This window comes from Anabrus simplex, chromosome 11, assembly GCF_040414725.1.
Source record: "Anabrus simplex isolate iqAnaSimp1 chromosome 11, ASM4041472v1, whole genome shotgun sequence".
In the NCBI taxonomy this organism is placed as follows: Eukaryota; Metazoa; Arthropoda; class Insecta; order Orthoptera; family Tettigoniidae; genus Anabrus; species Anabrus simplex.
Genome location: NC_090275.1, coordinates 119,905,502 through 119,933,091, shown reverse-complemented (window position 1 = coordinate 119,933,091; position 27,590 = coordinate 119,905,502). Strand labels below are relative to the sequence as shown.

The 27,590-nt window shown below is 44.2% G+C and overlaps 1 protein-coding gene across 1 annotated transcript; it reads left to right on the top strand.

Annotated features, from left to right (window-relative positions):
- The first annotated feature begins 5,600 nt into the window (after nucleotides 1-5,600).
- LOC136883175 (vitellogenin-3) lies at nucleotides 5,601-25,835 on the top strand. The gene is made up of 25 exons (XM_068229744.1): nucleotides 5,601-5,625; nucleotides 14,564-14,596; nucleotides 14,671-14,816; nucleotides 14,890-15,018; nucleotides 15,095-15,229; nucleotides 15,308-15,466; nucleotides 15,688-15,827; nucleotides 17,786-17,960; nucleotides 18,441-18,634; nucleotides 18,706-18,874; nucleotides 18,955-19,117; nucleotides 19,195-19,373; nucleotides 19,450-19,670; nucleotides 19,743-19,959; nucleotides 20,037-20,313; nucleotides 20,391-20,589; nucleotides 20,660-20,820; nucleotides 20,901-21,058; nucleotides 22,773-22,912; nucleotides 22,999-23,131; nucleotides 23,205-23,429; nucleotides 23,502-24,159; nucleotides 25,204-25,358; nucleotides 25,436-25,563; nucleotides 25,636-25,835. Exons 1-25 carry the CDS (start codon nucleotides 5,607-5,609, stop codon nucleotides 25,793-25,795), a joined length of 4,473 nt encoding a protein of 1,490 aa, XP_068085845.1. The 5' UTR covers nucleotides 5,601-5,606; the 3' UTR covers nucleotides 25,796-25,835.
- The last annotated feature ends 1,755 nt before the right edge of the window (nucleotides 25,836-27,590 follow it).

Sequence of the window (27,590 nt, the reverse complement as noted above, 5' to 3'; positions counted from 1 at the left end):
AGTAACACTTGAGTAGTGTGTGTTAGAGCACAGTAACACTTGAGTAGTGTGTGTTAGAGCACAGTAACAGTTGACGAGTGTGAGTTAAGACAGAGTAACACTTGACTAGTATGTGTTAGAGCACAGTAACAGTTGACTAGTGTGTGTTAGAGCACAGTAACACTTGAGTAGTGTGTGTAAGAGCACAGTAACACTTGACTAGTGTGTGTTAGAGCACAGTAACACTTGACTAGTGTGTGTTAGAGCACAGTAACACTTGAGTAGTGTGTGTTAGAGCACAGTACCACTTGACTAGTGTGTGTTAGAGCACAGTAACTTTTGACTAGTGTGTGTTAGAACACAGTAACAGTTGACTAGTGTGAGTTAAGACAGAGTAACACTTGACTAGTGTGTGTTAGAGCACAGTAACACTTGACGAGTGTGTGTTAGAGCACAGTAACACTTGACTAGTGTGTACTAGAGCACAGTAACACATGAGTAGTGTGTGTTAGAACACAGTAACAGTTGACTAGTGTGAGTTAAGACAGAGTAACACTTGACTAGTGTGTGTTAGAGCACAGTAACACTTGACGAGTGTGTGTTAGAGCACAGTAACACTTGACTAGTGTGTGTTAAGGCACAGTAACACTTGACTAGTGTGTGTTAAGGCACAGTAACACTTGAGTAGTGTGTGTTAGAGCACAGTAACACTTGAGTAGTGTGTGTTAGAGCACAGTAACAGTTGACGAGTGTGAGTTAAGACAGAGTAACACTTGACTAGTGTGTGTTAGAGCACAGTAACACTTGACTAGTGTGCGTTAGAGCACAGTAACACTTGACTAGTGTGTGTTAAGGCACAGTAACACTTGAGTAGTGTGTGTTAGAGCACAGTAACACTTGAGTAGTGTGTGTTAGAGCACAGTAACACTTGACTAGTGCGTGTTAGGGCACAGTAACACTTGAGTAGTTTGTGTTAGAGCACAGTAACAGTAGACGAGTGTGTGTTAGAGCACAGTAACACTTGACTAGTGTGTGTTAAGGCACAGTAACACTTGCCTAGTGTGTGTTAGAACACAGTAACACTTGAGTAGTGTGTGTTAGGGCACAGTAACACTTGACTAGTGTGTGTTAGAGCACAGTAACAGTTGACTAGTGTGTGTTAGAGCACAGTAACAGTTGACTAGTGTGTGTTAAGGCACAGTAACGCTTGAGTAGTGTGTGTTAGAGCACAGTAACAGTTGACTAGTGTGTGTTAAGGCACAGTAACACTTGAGTAGTGTGTGTTAGAGCACAGTAACAGTTGACTAGTGTGTGTTAGAGCACAGTAACAGTTGACTAGTGTGTGTTAAGGCACAGTAACACTTGAGTAGTGTGTGTTAGAGCACAGTAACACTTGAGTAGTGTGTGTTAGAGCACAGTAACACTTGACTAGTGTGTGCTAGAGCACAGTAACACTTGAGTAGTGTGTGTTAGAACACAGTAACAGTTGACTAGTGTGAGTTAAGAAAGAGTAACACTTGACTAGTGTGTGTTAGAGCACAGTAACACTTGACTAGTGTGTGTTAGAGCACAGTAACACTTGACTAGTGTGTGTTAGAACACAGTAACAGTTGACTAGTGTGAGTTAAGACAGAGTAACACTTGACTAGTGTGTGTTAGAGCACAGTAACACTTGACGAGTGTGTGTTAGAGCACAGTAACACTTGACTAGTGTGTGCTAGAGCACAGTAACACATGAGTAGTGGGTGTTAGAACACAGTAACAGTTGACTAGTGTGAGTTAAGACAGAGTAACACTTGACTAGTGTGTGTTAGAGCACAGTAACACTTGACGAGTGTGTGTTAGAGCACAGTAACACTTGACTAGTGTGTGTTAAGGGACAGTAACACTTGACTAGTGTGTGTTAAGGCACAGTAACACTTGAGTAGTGTGTGTTAGAGCACAGTAACACTTGAGTAGTGTGTGTTAGAGCACAGTAACAGTTGACGAGTGTGAGTTAAGACAGAGTAACACTTGACTAGTGTGTGTTAGAGCACAGTAACACTTGACTAGTGTGCGTTAGAGCACAGTAACACTTGACTAGTGTGTGTTAAGGCACAGTTACACTTGAGTAGTGTGTGTTAGAGCACAGTAACACTTGAGTAGTGTGTGTTAGAGCACAGTAACACTTGACTAGTGTGTGTTAGAGCACAGTAACACTTGAGTAGTGTGCGTTAGAGCACAGTAACAGTAGACGAGTGTGTGTTAGAGCACATTAACACTTGACTAGTGTGTGTTAAGGCACAGTAACACTTGACTAGTGTGTGTTAGAACACAGTAACACTTGAGTAGTGTGTGTTAGAGCACAGTAACACTTGACTAGTGTGTGTTAGAGCACAGTAACAGTTGACTAGTGTGTGTTAGAGCACAGTAACAGTTGACTAGTGTGTGTTAAGGCACAGTAACACTTGAGTAGTGTGTGTTAGAGCACAGTAACAGTTGACTAGTGTGTGTTAAGGCACAGTAACTCTTGAGTAGTGTGTGCTAGAGCACAGTAACACTTGAGTAGTGTGTGTTAGAGCACAGTAACACTTGACTAGTGCGTGCTAGAGCACAGTAAGACTTGAGTAGTGTGTGTTAGAACACAGTAACAGTTGACTAGTGTGAGTTAAGAAAGAGTAACACTTGACTAGTGTGTGTTAGAGCACAGTAACAGTTGACGAGTGTGTGTTAGAGCACAGTAACACTTGACTAGTGTGTGTTAAGGCACAGTAACACTTGACTAGTGTGTGTTAAGGCACAGTAACACTTGAGTAGTGTGTGTTAGAGCACAGTAACACTTGAGTAGTGTGTGTTAGGGCACAGTAACAGTTGACGAGTGTGAGTTAAGACAGAGTAACACTTGACTAGTGTGTGTTAGAGCACAGTAACTCTTGACTAGTGTGTGTTAGAGCACAGTAACACTTGACTAGTGTGTGTTAAGGCACAGTAACACTTGAGTAGTGTGTGGTGTGTGTTAGAGCACAGTAACACTTGACTAGTGTGTGTTAGAGCACAGTAACACTTGAGTAGTGTGTGTTAGAGCACAGTAACAGTTGACGAGTGTGTGTTAGAGCACAGTAACACTTGACTAGTGTGTGTTAGAGCACAGTAACACTTGAGTAGTGTGTGTTAGAGCAGAGTAACACTTGACTAGTGTGTGTTAGAGCACAGTAACACTTGAGTAGTGTGTGTTAGAGCAGAGTAACGCTTGACTAGTGTGTGTCAGAGCACAGTAACACTTGAGTAGTGTGTGTTAGAGCACAGTAACACTTGACTAGTGTGTGTTAAGGCAAAGTAACACTTGACTAGTGTGTGTTAGAGCACAGTAACACTTTACTAGAGTGTGTTAGAGCACAGTAACAATTGATTAGTTTGTGTTAGAGCACAGTAACACTTGACTAGTGTGTGTTAGAGCACAGTAACACTTGACTACTGTGTGTTAGAACAGAGTAACTCTTGACTAGTGTGTGTTAGAGCACAGTAACACTTGACTAGTGTGTGTTAGAACACAGTTACACTTGACTAATTTGTGTTAGAGCACAGTAACACTTGACTAGTGTGTGTTAAGGCACAGTAACACTTGACTAGTGCGTGTTAGAGCACAGTAACTCTTGACTAGTGTGTGTTAGAACACAGTAACACTTGACTAATTTGTGTTAGAACAGAGTAACACTTGACTAGTGTGTGTTAGAGCACGGTAACACTTGACTAGTGTGTGTTAAGACAGAGTAACACTTGACTAGTGTGTATTAGAACACAGTAACACTTGACTAGTGTGTGTTAGAACACAGTAACACTTGACTAGTGTGTGTTAGAACACAGTAACACCTGACTAGTGTGTGTTATGGCACAGTAACACTTGCCTAGTGTGTGTTAGAGCACAGTAAGACTTGACTAGTGTGTGTTAAGGCACAGTGACACTTGACTATTGTGTGTTAGAACACAGTAACACTTGACTAGTGTGTGTTAGAACACAGTAACACTTGACTAGTGTGTGTTAAGGCACAGTAACACTTGACTAGTGTGTGTTAGAGCACAGTAACACTTTACTAGTGTGTGTTAGAGCACAGTAACACTTGATTAGTTTGTGTTAGAGCACAGTAACACTTGACTAGTGTGTGTTAGAGCACAGTAACACTTGACTAGTGTGTGTTAGACCACAGTAACTCTTGACTAGTGTGTGCTAGAGCACAGTAACACTTGACTAGTGTGTGTTAGAACACAGTAACACTTGACAAGTGTGTGTTAAGGCACAGTAACACTTGACTAGTGTGTGTTAGAGCACAGTAGCACTTGACTAGTGTGTGTTAGAGCACAGTAACACTTGACGAGTGTGTGTTAGAGCACAGTAACCCTTGATCAGTGTGTGTTAAGGCACAGTAACACTTAAGTAGTGTGTGTTAGAACACAGTAACACTTGACTAATTTGTGTTAGAACACAGTAACACTTGACTAGTGTGTGTTAAGGCACAGTAACACTTGACTAGTGCGTGTTAGAGCACAGTAACACTTGACTAGTGTGTGTTAGAACACAGTAACACTTGACTAATTTGTGTTAGAACACAGTAACACTTGACTAGTGTGTGTTAGAGCACTGTAACACTTGACTAGTGTGTGTTAGAACACAGTAACACTTGACTAGTGTGTGTTAGAACACAGTAACACTTGACTAGTGTGTGTTAAGGCACAGTAACACTTGACTAGTGTGTGTTAAGGCACAGTAACACTTGACTATTGTGTGTTAGAACACAGTAACACTTGACTAGTGTGTGTTAGAGCTCAGTAACACTTGAATAGTGTGTGTTAGAACATACTAACTCTTGACTTGTGTGTGTTAGAGCATAGTAACAGTTGACTAGTGTGTGTTAAGGCGCAGTAATACTGGACTACTTTGTGTTAGAACATTGTAACTCTTGACTGGTGCTAGTTAAGATACAATATGTGATATCTCACTAAGAGACGTGTGGTTTAATTTCTCTCGTTTTGCAGATATAGCGTTGCTCTTGTTGATCGGGGGAATGTGCTTTAGTATCTGCTGTTCATTGAGGGTACCTGTAAACTCTTTAGGGGAATTAGTTGTATTCATGTTTGGTAACTGATTGTGTATAATAATATTTTGTTAGTTAGGGGCTTGTCCATCTCCTGATGTATTACCTCTCTTCCTGGTCGGGAATTTAATGAGGTCTCCATAATCCTTTTAGTTCGGTACCTGAGATCGTCTTAATACCACCACACATCAGTTGTGTGTCGTATGGGCTTCTGACCGTAAGTCGAAATTAGCCCCGGTACGAGGTAATTGGGATGAAATGTGTCTTTGTGTAGTGAAAGAACGCATCTCGGAATGCTGTTTAAAAAATAATTTTTAGAAGATTTTCGACTGAATTTATAAACTGTCCATTAATCAGGGACGAAAGTGCTGGAAGTGGGAGCTATTAGGGAATAACTCTCACATATGTTAACTTTTGGGACGGTACAAGGTGAGATAGGAAGAGCACACACCACTCCGGACTGCGTGATCACGTCTGGCTGTGATAAGACTAGGTCATGACCGCGAGGCACTATATAAGGCCTGCCGGCGCTGAGCAGTCAGTGACAGCTGCTGGACCATGGCGGTATTCTTCATAGGTCAGTACTTCACATTACTTATCTTGTAAAGCTAGGACTCGCTCCCTCGCATGAGGTGCGCAGTTCGTCTTCGGTTTTTCTTTGGCAAATTGTACATACGTACATTATCATCATAGACCATTAAGCCTTTCAGCGTTCAGTCTGCAAGCCTCCGTGAATTTACTAAACGTCGCCACAATCCTTTATTTGCAACTTGTGCTGTGGCCTCATTTAGTTCTATAAATCTTACCTTTAAATCGTTAGAAACTGAGTGTAACCATCATCATCTTCTCTTATTCTCCATAACAGAGTCCATTATCCTCCTAGGTAACCTATCCTCCTCCATTCGCCTCACATGAAAACACCACCGAAGCTGGTTTATGTGCACATCTTCATCCATGGAGTTCATTCCTAACTTAGCCTTTATCTCCTCATTCCGAGTACCTTCCTGCCATTGATCCCTCCTGCTTGTACCACCAATCATTCTCGCTACTTTCATGACTGTTACTTTTAAATTATTAGGAAGGTATCCTGAGTCCACCCAGCTTTCCCTCCCGTAAAGCAAAGTTTTCTGAAAACAGACCGATGTAAAGATATTTTCGTCTCGGAGCTGACTCCCTTCTTACGGAATACTGTTGATCGCAACTGCGAGCTCACTGCCTTAGCTTTACTGCACCTTGATTCAATCTCACTTACTATATTACCATCCTGGGAGAACACACAACCTAAGGGCTGGTTTACACGGGTAGAGTAGCGAGGGGAGTAGAGTGGATAGTAGAGCTACTAGCATCGTGTAAACGACTCGGATAGTAGCAAGTAGAGTAGAGTAGAGTGGGTTTCCGCTGTAGTAAAGTAACTCTACCACTATCCTACCCCCTCCACCGGTACCGAGCTCCGAGAGCTGCCGGAGAAGGCCGAGGACGCTCGATTTTTCAGTTGGCGCGTCATTCGCCTATTTCCATGTGTGTACTGACGGTATTCCGCTGAGTAAACTGAGCATTTTTGTGCGTTTATTTGGTTCACAATTAAGTATTTATTATTTTCCTCTTCCTCTTAAGCATTACTTCGTCAATTTTATGTATTTTTCATCTAAACAGTGTTATGTGGCTGAAGATGTTGATAAAATACGAAACATGTACCACTTTTAACCATTAAATTGCCTTAAGCAATCATTGTATCGACTAGGTGGAGAATAATAAATACTTAATTGTGAATCTATTGACGTGCGATACGGACCATGAAATTGATTTTATGTAATCGTTTATTTGGTGGCAAAATCAAGTGTACATAAGAAGAAACATGTACATTTGTAGAACTAACAGTGAAAAAAGAATGTTTATGGAACATCTACACTCCCTCTCTTAAGTGGTTTAGTAAAGTATAATATTGAAAGCCGTCCGCCTCTGTGGTGTGGTTACTGTGATGAGCTGCCACCCCCGGAGGCCCGGATTCGATTCCCGACTCTGCCACGAAATTTGAAAAGTAGTACGAGGGCTGGAATGGGGTCCACTCAGCCTCGGGAGGTCAACTCAGTAGAGGTGGGCTCGATTCCCACCTCAGCCATCCTGGAAGTGGTTTTCCGTGGTTTTCCGCTTCTCCTTCAGGCAAATGCCGAGATGGTACCTAACTTAAGGCCACGGCTTCTTCCTTCCCTCTTGTCTATCCCTTCCAATCTTCCCATTCCCCACCAGGGCCCCTGTTCAGCATAGCAGGTGACACCGCCTGGGCGAGATACTGGTCGTCCTCACCAGTTGTATCCACCGATCCAATGTCTCATGCTCCAGGACACTGCCCTTGAGGCGGTAGAGGTAGGTCCCTCGCTGAGTCCGAGGGAAAAATCAACCCTGGAGGGTGAGCAGATCAATAAAGAAAGCCACAACGTAACATTTGGAGGTCAAACACATGCAGGTGTATTGTCCTATAATGGAGAACAGACCTCCCTCTTTTCGATGGAAGAAGGATTTAAAAAATACCTAAACCTATAATAGTTTCGAAGATGCAACAACAAATATAAACAAGTGTCAGCTGGATTGTCCCTTCAGATGAAGATTTCTCAAGTTTCAGTGTTACACAGCGTGTTCATCATGTGTCTCGACGTGTTTAAGTTAGACAATGATGCAGGACTGTGTACTTTAATCATATTAATAACATACATAGGGATCTTCTACCTCGTATCACTTGACAATGCCATTCATTTTAAGCAATAACAGTAATGTCCACAACAAATAGAATAATTTTCATATTTTGTTTGGAATATCCAAAATAATTATTGTTTACAGTACAATGTCAGGTCTTGAAACTTAATCTCTACACCTGGGCCGTACAAGCAACAAACAAACGAATTATATAAATAGATCAGTAATTGGGGTATTTATGGCAAAGAAGCTACTACAAATTAGGCTTACACCAGCGTGATTTACAGTGTACTGATGGCTATTATCATTGGCCAAGAACTTCAGAGTCACCTCAAGCTTAAATCTCGGTGTTATTGCATTTCTCATCACTGTGTCGTGTCTTTGAATTTGTGTTATAGCATCTAACACTGTCTGAAAGTTATCAGGCGTCAATTTCATACACTTTATGTATTCTTCTTTATACTGTGTCGCAAGTTCTCTCAGAATTAATGTTGATGCCCCGAGTGTATCTCTCCTAAGCCAGCCTCTTACCCATTCCCTTCTGTCCTCACTAGCTTCTTCTAACGCTTCACTAACCTCTTGCATTAATATGTTTGAAAATGTCTTTAAACTCTTCGTTACGATGTGCTTGCGTCTTGACATGGTGCTACTACTGTACTCTACTCTACTGTATGACTCTACTCCCGTATGAACGATACAAGTGTCAACTCTACCAGACAGTGGAGAGTAGAGTAACATGGCTACTCTACTATCTACTCTACTCGCCTCGCTACTCTACCCGTGTAAACCAGCCCTAAATACTTGAAATTATCAACCTTTTCCAGCTATGTATCACTAATCTGACATTCAGTTCTGTTGAATTTCTTACCAACTGACATCAATTCAGTCTTCGAAAGGCTAATTTTCATACCATGCACTGCACCTCTTTTCAAGTTCCGAGATATTACACTTCAGGCTTTCGGCACAATCTGCCATTAAGACGAAGTCGTCAGAAAACACCAGTCTGCTTACTACATTTCCACCTGCTTCAATTCCTCCCTGCCACTTTATACCTTTCAGCAGATGATCTATGTAAATTACGAACCGTAAACGTGAGAGATTACAGCCTTGTCTAACCCCTGTAAGTACCCTGAACCAAGAACTCATTCGACCATCAATTCTGACTGCAGCCCAATTGTCAACATAAATGCCTTTGATTGATTTTTATAATCTACACTTAATTCCATAGTCCCCCAGTATGGCGAACATCTTTTCCCTCGGTACCCTATCATATGCTATCTCTAGATCTACGAAACATAAACACAACTGACTATTCCTCTTGTAGCATTTTTTAATTACCTGGCGCATACTGAAAATCTGATCCTGACAGCCTCTCTGTGGTCTGAAACCACACTGGTTTTCATCCAACTTCCTCTCAACCACTGATCGCACTCTCCCTTTCAAGACGCCAGTGAATACTTTGTCTGGTATAATAATGAATGAGATACCTCGAGGGATATACTGTATGTTACAATCCTTCCTGTTCCCTTGCTTATAGATAGGTGCAATTACTGCTTTTGTCCAACCTGAAGGTACCTTACCAACACTCCATGCCAATTTTACTACTCTATGAAGCCATTTCATCCCTGCCTTCCCACTACACTTCACCATTTCAGGTCTAATTTAATCTATTCCTGCTGCTTTATGAAAATGGAGTTTATTTACCATCCTTTCCACTTCCTCAAGCATAATTTCCCCAACATCATTTTCCTCCTCCCCATGTGCTCGTTGTTCGCGACACCACCAGGATGATTTCCATTTACGTTGAGGAGATTTTCAAAATATTCCCTCCACCTGTGCAGTGATTCCCTAGGATCTATTACGAGTTCGCCTGAATTACCCAAAACCACTGTTCTTTTCCTTTTGCCTTTCCTTCCTAAGATTTTATATTACTGCCAGCAAGGTTTCCCTGATGCTTGACCTAGCCTTTCCAGGTTATTACCAAAATATTCCCATGAATTCTTTTTGGATTCAACAACTATTTGTTTCGCTCTGTTTCTTTCATCTACATATATTTCCCTATCCGCATCGGCCCTTCTTTGGAATCATTTCTGATAAGCTTCCTTTTTACGTTTACAAGCTTCTCTCACTTCATCATTCCACCAAGAAGTATGCTTTTTCACATCTTTACACACAGTTGTTTCTAGGCATTCACCTGCTGTTTCTTCTACAGCATCCCTGTATGCCACCCATTCTCTTTCTATATCCTGAACCTGTTTACTGTCTACTGTTCGAAATTTTTCACTAATCATATCCATGTACTTCTGTCTAATTTCTTCGTCCTGGGGATTTTCTACCCTTATTCGTTTGTAGACAGATTTAACTTTCTCTATCCTAGGCCTAGAGATACTTAGTTCACTACAGATCAGATAGTGGTCTGTATTATCGAAAAATCCCCGAAAAACCCGTTCATTCCTAACAGATTTCCTCAATTCGAAGACGGTTTAGATATAGTCTATTATGGATCTGGTACCCCTAGCCTCCCATGTGTAGCGGTGAATGGGCTTATGCTTGAAGAATGTATTTGTAACTGCTAAACCCATACTAGCACAGAAGTCCAGCAAACGCTTACCATTTCCATTAGCTTCCATATCTTTCCCAAATTTACCAATCGCCCTTTCGTATCCTTCAGTTCTATTTCCAACTCTCGCATTGAAATCGTCCATCCTATCCTTGCTGTTGATCCTGACCACGATGTATCTCAATGCTTCATAAAACTTATCAACTTCATTCTCATCTGCAACCTCACATGGTGAATACACTGAGACAATTCTCGTCCTAATTCCTCCAAGTGTCAAATATACCCACATCATCCATTAATTTACGTGCCTAAAAAAAACTATGTTGCGTTTAGTGGTATTCCTGATGAGGAGACAACCCCGCACTATGCCCTTCCCTTTTTAATACCCTCATTATCTCCTCTTACCTGAATATCACTTGCTCCTAGCGCATCCTCCTTGCTGACTCAGCCAGCTCTATTTTCTTTCTTCCACAAGCCCCGTGAATATACATAGGTCCCCATCGAATTCCATTTCGTTCAGCAAGTCCCTCGCCTGTCAAATGGGAGTGGGACTCCTTTACTCCCGTAGGTCCGAGGCTTGCTTAAAATGTTCCGAGTTCGGTAAATTCATGAAGTAGGACGCTACCTTACTTACACATAGTCCAAGTGAGGATCTCTCCTCGTAAAGGTTATGGACCACCGGTGGATTGTATAGTCCTAGCCGCCTGAGCACAAGAAGGGCCATGACTCAGAATATGTCTGAGATGTCTACACCCATTCGGTAGCAACTGGTACCCGATACTCAGGACCACTTACTAGGCCACTCAGCCGTTTCCCATGGTTCACGATCTAGGACGTGACTACAGTAACCCACACCACGAACCACTGGCATGTTTTTGACTAATAAAACCCAATGCCGAAATGCTGAATGCTTTTTTTGTGTTAGATGTTAATGAGTAGGGAAGCGTAACAGCGAAGTTATGCATACAGCATTTTGAGAATGGGTCTGAGGTTACGAATGACCTTTTTAAAATTCTAAATGGTGAACCTATTCGTATTGCTTGATAAAATATTATTTACTTAGATAATTGATATAGTGATATTTCACCAGTGTCGAGTGCTTTACATGCGAGAGTGTGAGTTGTAGCGATGTCCATGTCGATCTCCACACCGTTACGCAGAAGCTGGTTTCACATTAATAACACGTTGCGATTATCTGTTATCAAGCTGGTCCATGTAACTTAAAGACATGAATATATTTTTGTACTCATATTCCACAATATCTCTGGTATCTGAGCGTGTCATTACCAAGTTTACAACATGGAGTGAGGTGCTACTACCTCGTATGTCAGCATATGTCTTAAGTTTCTAGAAAGGAAAGCTTAATCATTTCGGGCGTAATTTCCTTTCATTGGGTGCTGAACAGTGGAAATTGTCCACCACTTCGAAGTTAAGGCAACAAGTCATGTTTCATAGTTCTCATGAGAGTAAATAAATTGAGGAATTTTTCACCTTAATTTGATTTTAGTCCGCCTCTGGTGTGTAGTGGTTAGCTTGATTAGCTGCCACCTTCAGAGGTCCGGGTTCGATTCCCGGCTCTGCCACGGAATTTGAAAAGTGGTACGAGGGCTGGAACGGGGTCCACTCAGCCTCGGGAGGTCAAGTGAGTAGAGGTGGGTTCGATTCCAACCTCAGCCACTCTCGAAGTGGCATTCGATGGTTTCCCCCTTCTCCTCCACGCAAATGCCCGGATGTTACGTAACTCAAGGCCACGGCCAATTCCTTCCCTCTTCATTGTGTATCCCTTCCAATCTTCCCACAAGGCCCCCGTTCAGCATAGCAGGTGAGGTACTAGTCCTTTTTCCCCCGACCCAAAGTCTCACGCTCCAGCACACTGCCCTTGAGTTGGTAGAGGTGGGATACCCCGCTGAGTGCGACGGAAAAACAAACCCAGCAGGTTAAACACATTAAGAAAGAAAGAAAGAAAGAAAGAAAGAAAGAAAGAAAGAAAGAAAGAAAGAAAGAAAGAAAGAAAGAAAGGAAGAATTTTAAAACTCGAAATATCATGTTAACAGACTGTGCAGTAGGATAGTTAGCGCAGGCCGCTCATGGTCTGAGTATTGGCAGCGATCGCTTGAGGCATGTATGGATCAGCAATTACCGGAAAACATTGGAATGTTCCTGAATAGCAAGGAAGTCATGACTTTCTAGCCATCACCGCCAAATATTAATTAAGTAGTCTCATTAGAAATCCGTAACATAATGGTTAATGCTATTAGCTGTGTCCTCGGGAACGCGGGTTCGGTTCCCGGTACTGCCAGAAATGTGGTGTGTGGTTGAAATGGTACAAGCAGCTCACCTCCATTGGGGTGTGTCTGAAGAGAGTTTTTCTATTAGAAATGGTGCGCGGCACGTGAAATGCTGGGTTGTTGTCTGATAGAGTACAACTGCATAATAGGAAAACGGGTTTGGCCGGTCCTTTCGGACTAGGAGGACACGCTAGCGCGCGTGCGGCATCACAGACCTGTTATTGCTCAATCTCGTGCCGCCTGTCCCTCTAAGAAGATGTGTTGTCGCCGGTAGCACGAACGGATACCGGATGCGACTATTTAGCAGGCTAGAGTCTCATTCGTTATCGGAATTAACCAGACAAATCGCTCCACCAACTAAGAACGGCCATGCACCACCACCCACCGAATCAAGAAAGAGCTCTCAATCTGCCAATCCTCCCGGTGTCCGGGCCTGGTGAGGTTTCCCGTGTTGAGTCAAATTAAGCCGCAGGCTCCACTCCTGGTGGTGCCCTTCCGTCAATCCCTTTAAGTTTCAGCTTTGGAACCATACTTCCCCCGGAACCCAAAAGCTTTGGTTTCCCGGGAGCCGCCCGCCGAGTCATCGGAGGAACTTCGGCGGATCGCTAGCTGGCGTCGTTTATGGTTAGAACTAGGGCGGTATCTGATCGCCTTCGAACCTCTAACTTTCGTTCTTGATTAATGAAAACATACTTGGCAAATGCTTTCGCTTCGGTCCGTCTTGCGACGATCCAACAATTTCACCTCTAACGTCGCAATACGAATGCCCCCGCCTGTCCGCAGTCGTCACTTCTGTTGCTTTCGGCATCTCTCCTGTAAACCTTTGCAAATTTTGTTTTCCGGGTTCGAACCTTTGTAGCGGGACCATGGAGGCCCCAGTTGGTAATTCCACCCTTCCCTAAAACGAATCAAACACTGCCTCTTCTTCCTCAGAATTTTCAGAGTTATGATCACTTTCGGAAACCTCATTACCATTCCTCTCGTTGTTCAAGTCCACTTGCTCGAAGGAAGGTATCTGATGAGTGGGTGCCATTGTGAGAGTGTGAACATTTCAAACGAAACACAGTTTCTGAGCGCCTAATAATGGATTGAGGGGCTTGGTTTTTAACCATAACGGCTTCCTAACAGTCTGTCTGAAGTTTCAGAAATACAGGTCTTGTACAAATCTAACAAAAAGCAATATACTACGGAGGAGAATGCTCCACAAGTCTTTTTAACGAATCGTACGCTGTTTGTACGGAGATATGATGGTGAAAATAACGAAAACATTCGTCTTCTCGGCGTCAGTCATAATCTGAAGCGTAATTTTGTCTCAATGTAAAGAGTTTTCCTTTTAGTTGAGTCAGTGTTACGAAGGAGCGGCACTTGCTGTGCGGGCCAGAGGAAATGTGTTCGCAGAGGGAAGAGCTAAGCAGTCATATCCCGTCATTTGGGATGATGCAGTTGTCCAAGTGGAACGTCCTTTAACGCTCGACTTTCAATTGTGGCGACGTCCATTCCTCGTGACCATATTTCACAGTAGAACTGGTTGAGCAGCCGTGATTTCCGGAGACGCTGAGGTGCACGTCACCCCTTCCGGCGGATAGATGTGCTCTCACCGTTTTCACGTGTTGTATTTACTTATCGTGTCTATACTGCCTTCTCGCGTACCTGTCCCACTATCGGTGGAACGCATACAAAGGTGCCGGATTGCGCACTATTATTACTATTATTTTCGGAATGGATTCCAAGTAAGGACTATACAGTCACCTGTCTCCGTGGAGTTCACTAAGTGTGATCTTGCCTACGACCGGACTCGAACATGCGCTTTAGGAGGGCCCAGCTGGCCACAACTCCACAAGGGCCAGTGGTTTTATGTTTTAAATAAACGAGCCGTTCAAATGAACTAGTTCTTACTCCCGGCAGATCGCATTTCGTATGTTTTCCAATGACGAAAATGTGGGAACTAAAGTGAAATGTGTGTTGTTGTGTTGCAGGCTTGCTGGTGCTGAGCTCCGTGTCGGCCGATGGTAAGTACAGCTGCCCTACTCTTGTCCTCGTGTACTCTGCTCTGACCTGTGCTCAAGCTCGGCTCCTCCTCCAGGTATCTGGCCGCTGGGACAGGAGCTCATCTACGACTACTCGGCAGATGTCCGCGCGGCGCAAGTAACACCAACCCACTTCGGCTCCAGGTACACCATCTATGGCAAACTGCGTGTTCAGGCCGACGGTGAGGACGCCGTAGTCAAGGTGAGATATCAGAACTCTTCTCTGAACAAGTGCAAGGTTATTGGCTGCCCCCTACAAGAGCCTTTTCTTACAGCTCGGCGACGTCAGGCACCGGCTCTATAATGGAGAACTTCCCGAGTCGCAGCAGTCCGCATCCCTGCCCGCACCTGAGGATGCCGCCGCCTTGACGTCGGTCTTCCGTATCCAATACAAAGATGGCAAGGTACGTACGTGTTGCTGTGTTGTAACCTGACCTGACCTTAGCCGACCTCGTGTAACACCTCCGTGTCTCGCTGCAGGTCAAGAAGCTCTTCACGGAGACGTCGGACCCACACTGGGTGCTCAACATGAAGAAGGGCTTGGCCAGCCTCTTGCAAATCGATCTGAGTCAGCGCTTGAGGATGGACACACCAAGCGCATTCTGGGGCGAGGAGGTGAGTCAGTAAAATAAACGGCGGACATGCCACTTACAGCTGCTGTAACATAGAGTGAACACTAGCTCCTTTATTCAGGACTCGCTGTTCGGCACTTGCGACGTGGCCTACTCCTTCATTGGCGACGGGCACTACAACACTGTGACCAAGACCGTGAACCCAGCCACCTGCAAGGACTACCCGCTGAAGGTGTTCACCAACGCCGAGTTCCACGGCTGTGGCCACCAGCACAAAGAGGTAATCAATCAATCAATCAATCAATCAATCAATCAATCAATCAATCAATCAATCAATCAATCAATCAATCAATCAATCAATCAATCAATCAATCAATCAATCAATCAATCAATCAATCAATCAATCAATCAATCAATCAATCAATCAATCAATCAATCAATCAATCAATCAATCAATCAATCAATCAATCAATCAATGAGGGTACGATGTGATTGTTGCAGAACGCCATTTCATCACTCTACAAGAGAGTGTACCGCATTAAGCTCGGAGATGCTCCGGTCCTGACGAACATCAGCTCCGAGCTCATCGTAGGCTACGAACCTCTGAGGGCCAACAGCGACCTGGGCTATCTCAAGATCGAGTGAGTTTAGTTTGTTTCTAAAGCTCAATGACTTTTCTTCGTAATTATGAAAAAAATGAATTTGACACAATTATTTAATAACGTGATTATGGAAGATATTAATTATGGCAGCATACAGAACGGAATTTTCAGGATATTTTTAGTTTCCTGAGACAGTGGGTGATGAGCTCCTTGAGCATACACAGCAACAGAACAGGATATCAGGTACAACACTAGCTTCTTAGCTTAGATGCACGGTAGGAAAAAAACCCCAAAACAGCAAATAGTCTCTTAACAAGCAGAGCTTAAAGCTCTCAACCTAACAATGATACTCGAGCGCTAGGGTTTCATTCGCACAATAATTAAGGAGACAAACCTCCCAATTTCTGTTACCGGATATTGAAAATACACCATTTTCCAGAGCACCTTTTGCTCCAAATGTTACAAGTTACGGCCTTCCAGAGGCACCATACACATCTACTATATTAATAGGGAGAGCGTCTTTGCACTAGAATTTTACCTAGGAAACTGCGTTCCAAACCAATAAGATGTACACCTTCAGCGCCTCTCTAGGCACAACCTACAATTTACAAGACCGTATTAGTTGTCTTTTAAGTTTTCATGGAGAAAATAACACAGCAGTACCGAGTACCCATTCTCGAGGCCTTTGTGGAAAACAACAGGTTCAATTAGTGGCCGAAAAATGAAAAATGTATGGAGGCGGAAACATGCGTTCCTTGAAATCAGAGATTAAAACCCTACTTGGGCTTGTGGCCCGACGGTGCAGAGGCTAATCCCAAACTACTGAGGTGACTAGATGGACAATTGTCAACATAAAAGCCTTTTTAATAATCTACCCTTAATCCCACAGTCCCCCAGTACAACGAACATGTTTTTCCTCGGTAATCTGTCATATGCCTTCTCTACTTCTACGAACCATAAACATAACTGTCTGTTCCACTCGTAGCAATTACCTGGCGCAACTGAAAATCTCATCCTGACAGCCCCTCTGTGGTCTGAAACCACACTGGTTTTCATCCAACTTCCTTTCAACCACTGATCGCACCTTCCCTTCCAAGAAGCCAGTGAACATTTTGCCTGATATACTGTTCAATGAGATAGCTCGATAGTTGTTGCAATCCTTTCTGCTTCTTTCGTTAAGGATAAGTGCAATTATTGCTTTGGTTGGATCTGAAGGGAGGAATTCAGTTAGGTGGAAATGTGTATAATGTAGATATGTGTATAATAATAATAATAATAATAATAATAATAATAATAATAGCCCGCCTGGTGGCCATGATCGTTAAGGCGCTGAAGTCTAAAACGGTCTAACACCGAGGTTAGCCGGTTCGAGTCCCGTTGGTCGAAAAAATTTTCACCATCAGAATGTTGGCCGGCAGGGTAGGGGAGGTGGTGGTATACAATTTCTAATCACTAGATTGCGTGCCAAAAGCCTGGATTAAATTCCAAACCTCTCCGCAGTGCTCATATGGAGTGAGGGCATATGACGCTGTTGATGGTGATTCGTCCGTCGGATGGGGACGTTAAGCCTTGAGCAGACCCCTTGGTGCTATTCGACAGGAGTAGGCTATGTGCCGGCACCGGGTTTCACCCTCTCCCTACTATCATATATCACGTCATTCATTTCATCTCTCATTAACTCCTCTGATGAGGTTGACGTCAGGAAGGGCATCCGGTCATAAAAAAAAAAAACCGCCACGACAAATTCATCTCACCTCATACCCGACCCCGTAGGGAAACGGGACAAGGGCTGGACAAACAAACAATAATAATAATAATAATAATAATAATAATAATAATAATAATAAAACATGCAAAGGTATCCTATTCAATTATATTATCGCAGGTTTAGTAGATTGTAAGGAAAAGGAACATGAATAAACTCGTGCCGTAAGGCTACAATGGGGTGAAATTTACGAATCAATGCATTAAAGACCGCAATGATTTGTTTGATGCAGGCAGAAACTACATCTCGAGAAGACCGTGTCTGTGGAACAGAAGCTGGTTCTCAACGACCAACAAGAAGTTCAAGATCTCAGATACAGCCATCCTGAGCCAGACAACCTCCTGGGGACTGGCATGGACTGGAGTCAAGGGCGCGTCAAAGTGGACGGAGAAGCCCTCGTAACCAAGGTGAGTGGTCACACTATCTCCACTACACGAGATGTGTCCTTACTTCAGACTATCTCCACTACACGAGATGTGTTCTTACTTCAGACTGTCTCCACTACACGAGATGTGTTCTTACTTCAGACTGTCTCCACTACACAAGATGTGTTCTTACTTCAGACTATCTCCACTACACGATACGTAACACACTGTTCTTACTCCAGACTATCTCCACTACACGATACGTAACACACTGTTCTTACTTCAGACTATCTCCACTACACGAGATGTGTGTGTTCTTACTTCAGACTATCTCCACTACACGTGATGTGTTCTTACTTCAGACTATCTCCACTACACGAGATGTGTGTGTTCTCACTTCAGACTATCTCCACTACACGAGATGCGTGTGTTCTTACTTCAGACTATCTCCACTACACGAGATGTGTGTGTTCTTACTTCAGACTATCTCCACTACACGAGATGTGTGTGTTCTCACTTCAGGCTGTCTCCATGCTGGACGACATCTTGGAGTACCAAGAGGAGGCTCACGTTGACACCGTTCTTCCCGACTTCAAGCGATCCGCCCTTCTTGACCGATACATCAGTATTGTACTCGGCCGCATGGGACTGGAGGGACTCTCCTCCATCTACACCCAACTCAGCCAGGCCGCCTCCGATTGGGACATCGCCAAACGGTAAGAAAGGTGTCTGCTAGGCTCCGTTGAGTGAGATCTCTCTGTTTCTATGAACGTTTTCTTGTGCGCAGGGATCTGTTTGTGAAGCTCCTGCCGCAGGTGGGAACTCATGCCGCCACCATAACTGTTCGCAACTTGATTCGCAAACACAAGGTTAAGACATGGACTGCACAGGAAATGCTGCAATCTCTCGCCTTCAACGTCCGGCATCCCTCTGAGAAGTTGCTGCAGGAGATGGAGGTAAGTCCCAAAATGGTGAACAAATCCTAACTTTCAGCTGCGGTTTCTCTCTGCCTAATTTTCTTACGTATTACTTTCAGGAACTGATCAACTTGAACGACGAATATCCCGAGCAACTTCGACACGTAGCAATCCTGAGTTTTGCTACTCTTGTCTATAAAACGACCAAGGACAACACTAATGCAGAGTTCCGAACCCGCACCGTTGATAAATACGCCCAACTGTACTTCCGGCGTGCGCTTGGTGAGTTCTGGAATAAGACTACTATTAATGCTGGTGTATGTTATGATAACATTAACAGTAACAATACTTGTTTCCAGATGCCAAGGACGACTTCGCCACCCAGCTCGTGTACCTGCAGGGTCTGGACAACATGAGGGTTGGTAAGGCCGCCGACGTCCTTGAAGTTCTGACGCTCGAGGGGGGAGACTTCAATCGTCACGTCCAGCACTTGGCAGCATGGTACACATTCAGGAACGTCCTACACAATTACAATAAGGTCCGTCATAGATACTTCTGGTCATAGATACTCCACATGATGTGGCGTGAACTAACAATAACATTCCTTGTCTTAGGCCTACCGTATCTTCTGGCCTATCCTCATCGACCCCCAGAGACACCTTCAGCTGAGGGCATCTGCTCTGACAGCTCTGATGGAGTCCGCCTCCTCCATGGACCACTTGATGACAATACACTCGTACATGGCGAAGAACATCAATGAAATCCACCTCTACAAATTGTACTACAAGCTGCTCAAGGCGAAGACGATGACCACCAATCCCTGCTTCGGGCGCTCGTGAGTACAAGGCAAAGTTCACTATAATGTTCTTTACCAGTTGCCAGTTCAGTTCTGACACGCTTTTTACAGGTCAGAGTTCGCCACTCGCTTGCTGCGCTTCACTCCGTACCCCAAGGTCGACCACTGGGGCACAGGCATGGAAATGTACGACTTCACTGACAACACGTATGGCTTCGGCAAGGCGATTCGCCTTCAAATTTTGGCTGATCATGCTACAGGCTTCCCCAGCGTCCTCTACGCTTCTTTACATGATACCAGCTCCGGATACATTCGAAATCCCTTTTCGGTGAGTACAGAGAAGACCCGTTGATGCAGCAGTATAACACTGGGCCAACCATGCTAAAACACATGTACTTTGTACAGGTCTACCTCAAGATGGAAGGCCTGGGGCAGGTTCTTTCGGAAATCACTGGTCGGAGTGATGTGGAACCTACCAAGGCACCCGCCAAGCTGGATGTGATGGGACTCCTGCGCCGACATGAAGCAGTGTCAGCTGACGATATCATTCGCAAGGTGTCTGACGTTCAGATGAAGCTGGACAAGCCAATCCACATTGAACTCTTGGTCTACAAACACGACCAAGCTATCTACTCGCTCTACCTCAACAATACCGTGCTGGACCGTGCGCTTCAAAATGAGAGTGAGTACATCACATAGTGACTTGTTTCACTGCTTCATTTGAGTGATCAGAATCAGAGATGGTGTGTCCTGTTGCAGTTCCCCTCAGACTAAAGGAGTTCAAGAACATCATCCAAAACATGAACCTGCACCGGGTCGACTTGCCCTTGTCGACGGAAGTACACGTGCCGACAGACCTGGGTGTTCCTCTCACTTTCAGCAAGCACACTCCAAGTATCCTGACAATAACGGGAAACACCAAAGTGGAGAACGGCTTCACGTTGGAAACTATCTTCAGGTACGTAGTCATCCACCCATTCACCAAGTGCAGCGCAAGAAGCCCGTCACAACCAGTTTCTGTCCCGCAGGAGGTCGTCCCTCAGCGTGAGCCGCACAGCCATCTTCAACCCTGTGGCCGGCGCCTGGCACGGCGTTCAGAGGTTCACTGCCAACGACGCCCAGGTACCCGTACGTGTCGGAGTTGAGCGTGACGACAGGGGGGTGAAGTTTGTTGTGGGGCATCCTCACGGTAGGTGGAATATTATAAATTACCCTCCCAGCTAATCCAGAACGTGGAGACTTTGTGTTCACTCATCACTTCTTATCCAGGTGTCGAAGAGTTGAATGCCACCATCGGCAGCCGGTGGTTTACCCAGAGCCAGACGTTCGTGTACGAGGAGGGGATCAACAACAACCTGCTCGGTGCATCGTGCGCTGCCTGCAGGAGAGTGGTGCCGGTGACGAGAGGCGCTCGCCATCTCAACGACGTGAGTACACTACAAGAGTTAGCTCTAGTGATGTGAGTACACCGCAAGATCACCGTCCTGAGAACAAGTTAGCTCTAGTGTTGTGAGTACACTACCAAATTACCGTCCTGAGACAAGTTAGCTCTAGCGACGTGAGTACACTACATGAGTTAGCTCTAGCGACGTGAGTACACTACAAGAGTTAGCTCTAGTGATGTGAGTACACTACCAAATTACCGTCCTGAGACAAGTTAGCTCTAGCGATGTGAGTACACTACCAAATTACCGTCCTGAGACAAGTTAGTTCTAGCGACGTGAGTACACTACAAGAGTTAGCTCTAGCGATGTGAGTACACTACCAAATTACCGTCCTGAGACAAGTTAGTTCTAGCGACGTGAGTACACTACAAGAGTTAGCTCTAGCGATGTGAGTACACTACCAAATTACCGTCCTGAGACAAGTTAGCTCTAGCGACGTGAGTACACTACAAGTGATGTGAGTACACTACCAAATTACCGTCCTGAGACAAGTTAGCTCTAGCGATGTGAGCACACTACCAAATTACCGTCCTGAGACAAGTTAGCTCTAGCGACGTGAGTACACTACAAGAGTTAGCTCTAGCGACGTGAGTACACTACAAGAGTTAGCTCTAGTGATGTGAGTACACTACCAAATTACCGTCTTGAGACAAGTTAGCTCTAGCGATGTGAGCACACTACCAAATTACCGTCCTGAGACAAGTTAGCTCTAGCGATGTGAGTACACTACCAAATTACCGTCCTGAGACAAGTTAGCTGTGGCGATGTGAGCACACTACCAAATTACCGTCCTGAGACAAGTTAGCTCTAGCGATGTGAGCACACTACCAAATTACCGTCCTGAGACAAGTTAGCTCTAGCGATGTGAGCACACTACCAAATTACCGTCCTGAGACAAGTTAGTTCTAGCGACGTGAGTACACTACAAGAGTTAGCTCTAGCGATGTGAGTACACTACCAAATTACCGTCCTGAGACAAGTTAGCTCTAGCGATGTGAGCACACTACCAAATTACCGTCCTGAGACAAGTTAGCTCTAGCGATGTGAGTACACTACCAAATTACCGTCCTGAGACAAGTTAGCTGTGGCGATGTGAGCACACTACCAAATTACCGTCCTGAGACAAGTTAGCTCTAGCGATGTGAGCACACTACCAAATTACCGTCCTGAGACAAGTTAGTTCTAGCGACGTGAGTACACTACAAGAGTTAGCTCTAGTGATGTGAGTACACCGCAAGATCACCGTCCTGAGAACAAGTTAGCTCTAGTGTTGTGAGTACACTGCTAGATTACCGTTCTGAGAACAAGTTAGCAACAGTTTTGTGACTGCTCTGTTAGGTAGTCCTGAGGCAAGTTAGCTCTAGTGATGTGAGTATATTACAAGATTACCGTCCTGAGAACAAGTTAGTTCTAGTGTTGTGGGTACACTGCTATATTACCATCCTGAGAACAAGTTAGCCGCATTATTGTGAGTACTCTGTTAGCTAGTCCTGAGACAACTTAGGTCTAGTGATATGAGTACACTACTGGATTGTCTGTTAGGTAGTTCTGAGACAACTTAGCTCTAGTGATGTGAGTACACTACTGGATTGTTTGTTGGGTAGTCCTGACAACAACTTAGCTCTAGTGATGTGAGTGCACTAATGGATTGTCTGTTGGGTAGTCCTGAGACAAGTTCACGTCCTTGTCTTTGTAGATGGTGATAGCACATGCCAAGATTCCCGGAACTGGACTCATCGCTGATGTGAAGGTGTTCGCTTGCGAAAGGCAAATTAATCTTCCCTCACTGAAGAAACTGATTCGTCGCTTCTTTGACGCTAGCCAAATGAACTCGCAGTAAGTAACAGGTGTCTCTTTCAAGTTAAACATTAAAATGTACCCTAGATGACTGGTCACCTGATGACTTTGTTCTTGCTCATTAGCGACGATCCCAAAATGCAGATGCTCATCGGACTGAACCACATGTTGATGTACAACGAGCAGTCACCTGCTAGCGGCCAGTGCGGCTTCCTGACACGTGTACTTCCAGACCCAGAAATCGGTCAAGGATCACAGGTACACATACTTCCATATCCAGTTACAGTTGATCCAAGATTGTGTTCTCAACTTGCATTCTGCTGTGGGGCAGGTGGAGTTCTCCATGAAGATGACGGGCGGAGAGATTCCGGGTGGCAACATCGTGCTACAAGGAGTGAAGCTGCGGATTGTCGGCCTGTGGGTGCTGAAAGGCAATAATGGGGACGCTATTCGCAAGACCGATATAAAACTGGACATCACAACTACGGCGGGCAACGAGGACAACACAGTCGCTCTTCAGCTGGCCAACTACCGGCAAAACAAGCCCGACTCGAAGGTGAATATGCGGGTCAATACAGACCATGACTGACATGTAAGATGGTAACTAACTCATCATTTCCCTTCACAGTGGTGCTGGTTGCTGACCAAGAAGTATCCCGCCCGGCAGCAGGACGCACTGGCCTTCGGCTGGGGTAACGAACAGGTGGACTCGAAGGCCAGCATCACCATAGGGTCGTTCGAAGTGGACGAGGATGGTGTCTGCCCTTCCGACAGCGTGAGTGTTACCGTCAACGTGAAGGGTGAGATAACGGACGAGCAGAAGCAGAGAGCAGAGGGCGATGATTGGCCCTATGGCCAGTGCAAGGAGGATAAGAAAAAGTCGGAGTGGCAGAACTCTGACTTCGTGCCCAACACACAGGCCTGTTACATTGGATCCATCTTGCTGACGACGACGCGCAAATTGACTTACAGTGTGAGCCACAGCAAGCTGCCACCACACGTTGAGTACATCGTCTCCTATATCGAGGAGCTCTACCGTTCGGCGCTTGCACCACACTACCAGCTGCTACCAGAAGGCAACCTCAAGGAACCCGGCACAGCAGAGCTCGTGCTCAAGTACTCCGCCTACAAACCCACTGTCGACATGATCGTGAGCACTCCGCGCCGCCGGTACGCATATGTGGAGGTGCCGACAGGTGCCAGCAGCGCTGATGACTACAACCCAGCGTTCGACAACACTCACTACTCACGCTTCCACTTGCTCATTGAGACAACTGGTATTTCTAGTGAGTATCCTGTCACTTAACGTAGTGTTCACTACCCACACAATGTTGAGACAAGGTGTATTTCTAGTGAGTATCCTGCCACTTAACGCAGTGTTCATTTTCCACACAATGTTGAGACAAGGTGTATTTCTAGTGAGTATCCTGTCACTTAACGTAGTGTTCATTTTCCACACAATGTTGAGACAACTGGTATTTCTAGTGAGTATCCTGTCACTTAACGTAGTGTTCATTTTCCACACAATGTTGAGACAACTGGTATTTCTAGTGAGTATCCTGTCACTTAACGTAGTGTTTATTTGACATACAATGTTGAGACAAGGTGTATTTCTAGTGAGTATCCTGTCACTTAACGCAGTGTTCATTTTCCACACAATGTTGAGACAACTGGTATTTCTAGTGAGTATCCTGTCACTTAACGTAGTGTTTATTTGACATACAATGTTGAGACAAGGTGTATTTCTAGTGAGTATCCTGCCACTTAACGCAGTGTTCATTTTCCACACAATGTTGAGACAAGGTGTATTTCTAGTGAGTATCCTGTCACTTAACGTAGTGTTCATTTTCCACACAATGTTGAGATAAGTGGTATTTCTAGTGAGTATCCTGTCACTTAACGTAGTGTTCATTTTCCACACAATGTTGAGACAACTGGTATTTCTAGTGAGTATCCTGCCACTTAACGTAGTGTTCATTTTCCACACAATGTTGAGACAAGGTGTATTTCTAGTGAGTATCCTGCCACTTAACGCAGTGTTCATTTTCCACACAATGTTGAGACAAGGTGTATTTCTAGTGAGCATCCTGTCACTTAACGCAGTGTTCATTTTCCACACAATGTTGAGATAAGTGGTATTTCTAGTGAGCATCCTGTCACTTAACGTAGTGTTCATTTTCCACACAATGTTGAGATAAGTGGTATTTCTAGTGAGCATCCTGTCACTTAATGTGGTATTCATTTGCCACACAGTGTTGAGACAAGTTATGTTTCTAGTGAGTATCCTGTCACTTAACGTAGTGTTCATTCGCCACACAATGTGTTCACAGAACCCTGCTTCGTGAACCCGGAGAACGTGTACACTCCTGACAACGCCACAGTCCCCCACAAGCAAGGATCTGATTATGTTCTCGTAGCTGGTCTTGCCGGAGACCCCAACAGGTTTTCTGCCTTCACGAAAAGTCAAGGTGGCTCTAAGCCTATGGTAAGTGATGCCTTCTCTCTGTTACTGCAACTACTCCATAAAACAAGGATACACGATTATCACCTCAAATATTTCAGGTACTGAAGCTCGTAAACGATGGAGTAACTCTAGAGCTGTCCCGTGACGGCGCCTCTATCAACGGTAAAGCCATCTCTCTGGAGAAGGGCGTGCAATATCCAGCGGATGACCCCTACTACGCCATCAGGTAATGAGTCGTCCTTTTCCTCCATCGTACCTACTTCATATGCCCTTTTATGACAGCCGTGTTTCGTTCCAGGGTTTGGAAGTTGGGAGACCTCGTCATGGCGTACTCGCGCCGCACTGCAGTCTTCATATACTACACCGGAGGCGCAGTCGATGTTGAACAGCCAGTAACACACCGCGGGCGAGCCACGGGACTCTGCGGAAATTTGAACGGCGATCCTCAGGATGACTAAAGCCTGTATGTGTGCTAAATAAACCATGATTGACACAAAACCTCTAAGTGTATTACTACCCGGCTCCTATCCTTCACTGGTTAATGTGTAAGGGTCATCATCAGCAGTCAGGCGCAGTGAGAAGGAGGCTGGCCAAGGACCAACAGAGGCTGGATCATGAACAACAAATCTGGCTGCAATAACACAAACGACCTTTCATTGTTTCAAAGGACAACATTTTAATTAAAAAGAATAAGATTTAATGAGGGTGGACAATACATACTATTAAAAAATTAAATTTCATGAATAGTAAATATTGGAAATCTGAAGTAGAAGAAAAATGAAAACCCATATTTTTAGATATGTAAATACACACCCATGGAGGAACTACAAGAAGAAATTGAGTTCAACCATTAGTAGAAAAAACTAGAATAATTGTTCAAATGAATATTATCACTCGGTATTTGATTTCCATCACCTTTTACGTAAGTGCAGCTCGTAGTAAATTACAATTACTTTTGGTTGAACAGTAACGTTAAGAGCTTGTTTTAATACCGGGGTACCCCTCATAAATAAACGGTGAGGAAGCTTGAAGTGCATGAATAGAACCCATTAATAAATCAAAATGAATGAATGAATTTTAAAATCTCTCAAATTGAGGAAAGCTCCTGAGTAAGCATCACATCAGCAAAGACGAATTTAAATGTACAATAAATACACCAAAATGAAATATAGAAAAAATACTGATGTCACATTTCACTAGTAACTGCTCCAAACACGACGTTCCACCATCAGATAATAACATGAAGCACACACAACCCAAGTTCCGACAAAACAATGAAAGTTATTGACATGACACAACTTGATCTTATCATATCTTCTCGGCAAACAATGTCATAACACAATACAACAATGGCAAGATGGCAATAACAATCAAATGAACCACAGCCAAATCTGCTGCCAGTGAGAGGTTTTATCAAGGTGTTGCGCGTGATTTTGAGATACGATGAAAATAAATTAATAGTTCGTTGATCAAAGTAGTAAGATTTCATCTTGTTTAATAGTGCCTGGATATTTATAGTGTCAAATGCGCTACTGAAATCGAGGAGAATAAACATTGTTACCAGTCTTTGTTCCATTGCGTGTCGTATGTCCTCAGTCGCTTCTAAGAGAAGACTAGTCTGTTGTGTTTGCGTCTCAAGATTTTAGAGGCACAATTAGTATTTCTTGAGATTCCATTCTTTTGTATTCAAAATATTTTACTTTATCATCATTAAAACATTACTTTCTACTTTATGTGGATACATATTTTTGTATTCAATTATTATTGTTGAAATAAGTGCCTAATATAACCATAGTTTTTCCATCGAGTATTGCTCATTCAAAAACAACTCGTCCTGCCCCCTCTTTTATACCGTGAGTTAGAGTTCACTCACTGATTTTCAACAGCCTTGATAAGGATAAGCCGAGTCTTCTGCATTCGGGACGCGAGTCGGCTGTCCTGAGATGGTTTTCCGTGGTTTACCATTTTCACTACCGGGACAGGCCCTTCCACCTTCTTACCCGATTCCACTGGCCATCATTTCTTACCTCCTGAGCTGAGGATGGCGGCAGGAAGGGCATCCGGCCCTAAAACATGCCTATAATTCATTTCCCATCATCCCGACCTCGTGTCAGAAAACGAGACTGAGGAGTGGAGACACACGCTCGCCCCTCACTTAAAATATAATGTATTCTTTAAAATGTCTTTTCTGCATCCAAATGCACCTTAATATTGGACATTTTATAGCAACAAGAATAACCGGTAGTAAATGTT

Bases quoted from the DNA above. Each gene is read 5' to 3' on its own strand.
- LOC136883175 (XM_068229744.1), top strand. The intron at 20,590-20,659 runs GTACGTAGTCAT...TCTGTCCCGCAG, and splicing joins ACGTTGGAAACTATCTTCAG to GAGGTCGTCCCTCAGCGTGA. The intron at 25,564-25,635 runs GTAATGAGTCGT...GTTTCGTTCCAG, and splicing joins GACCCCTACTACGCCATCAG to GGTTTGGAAGTTGGGAGACC.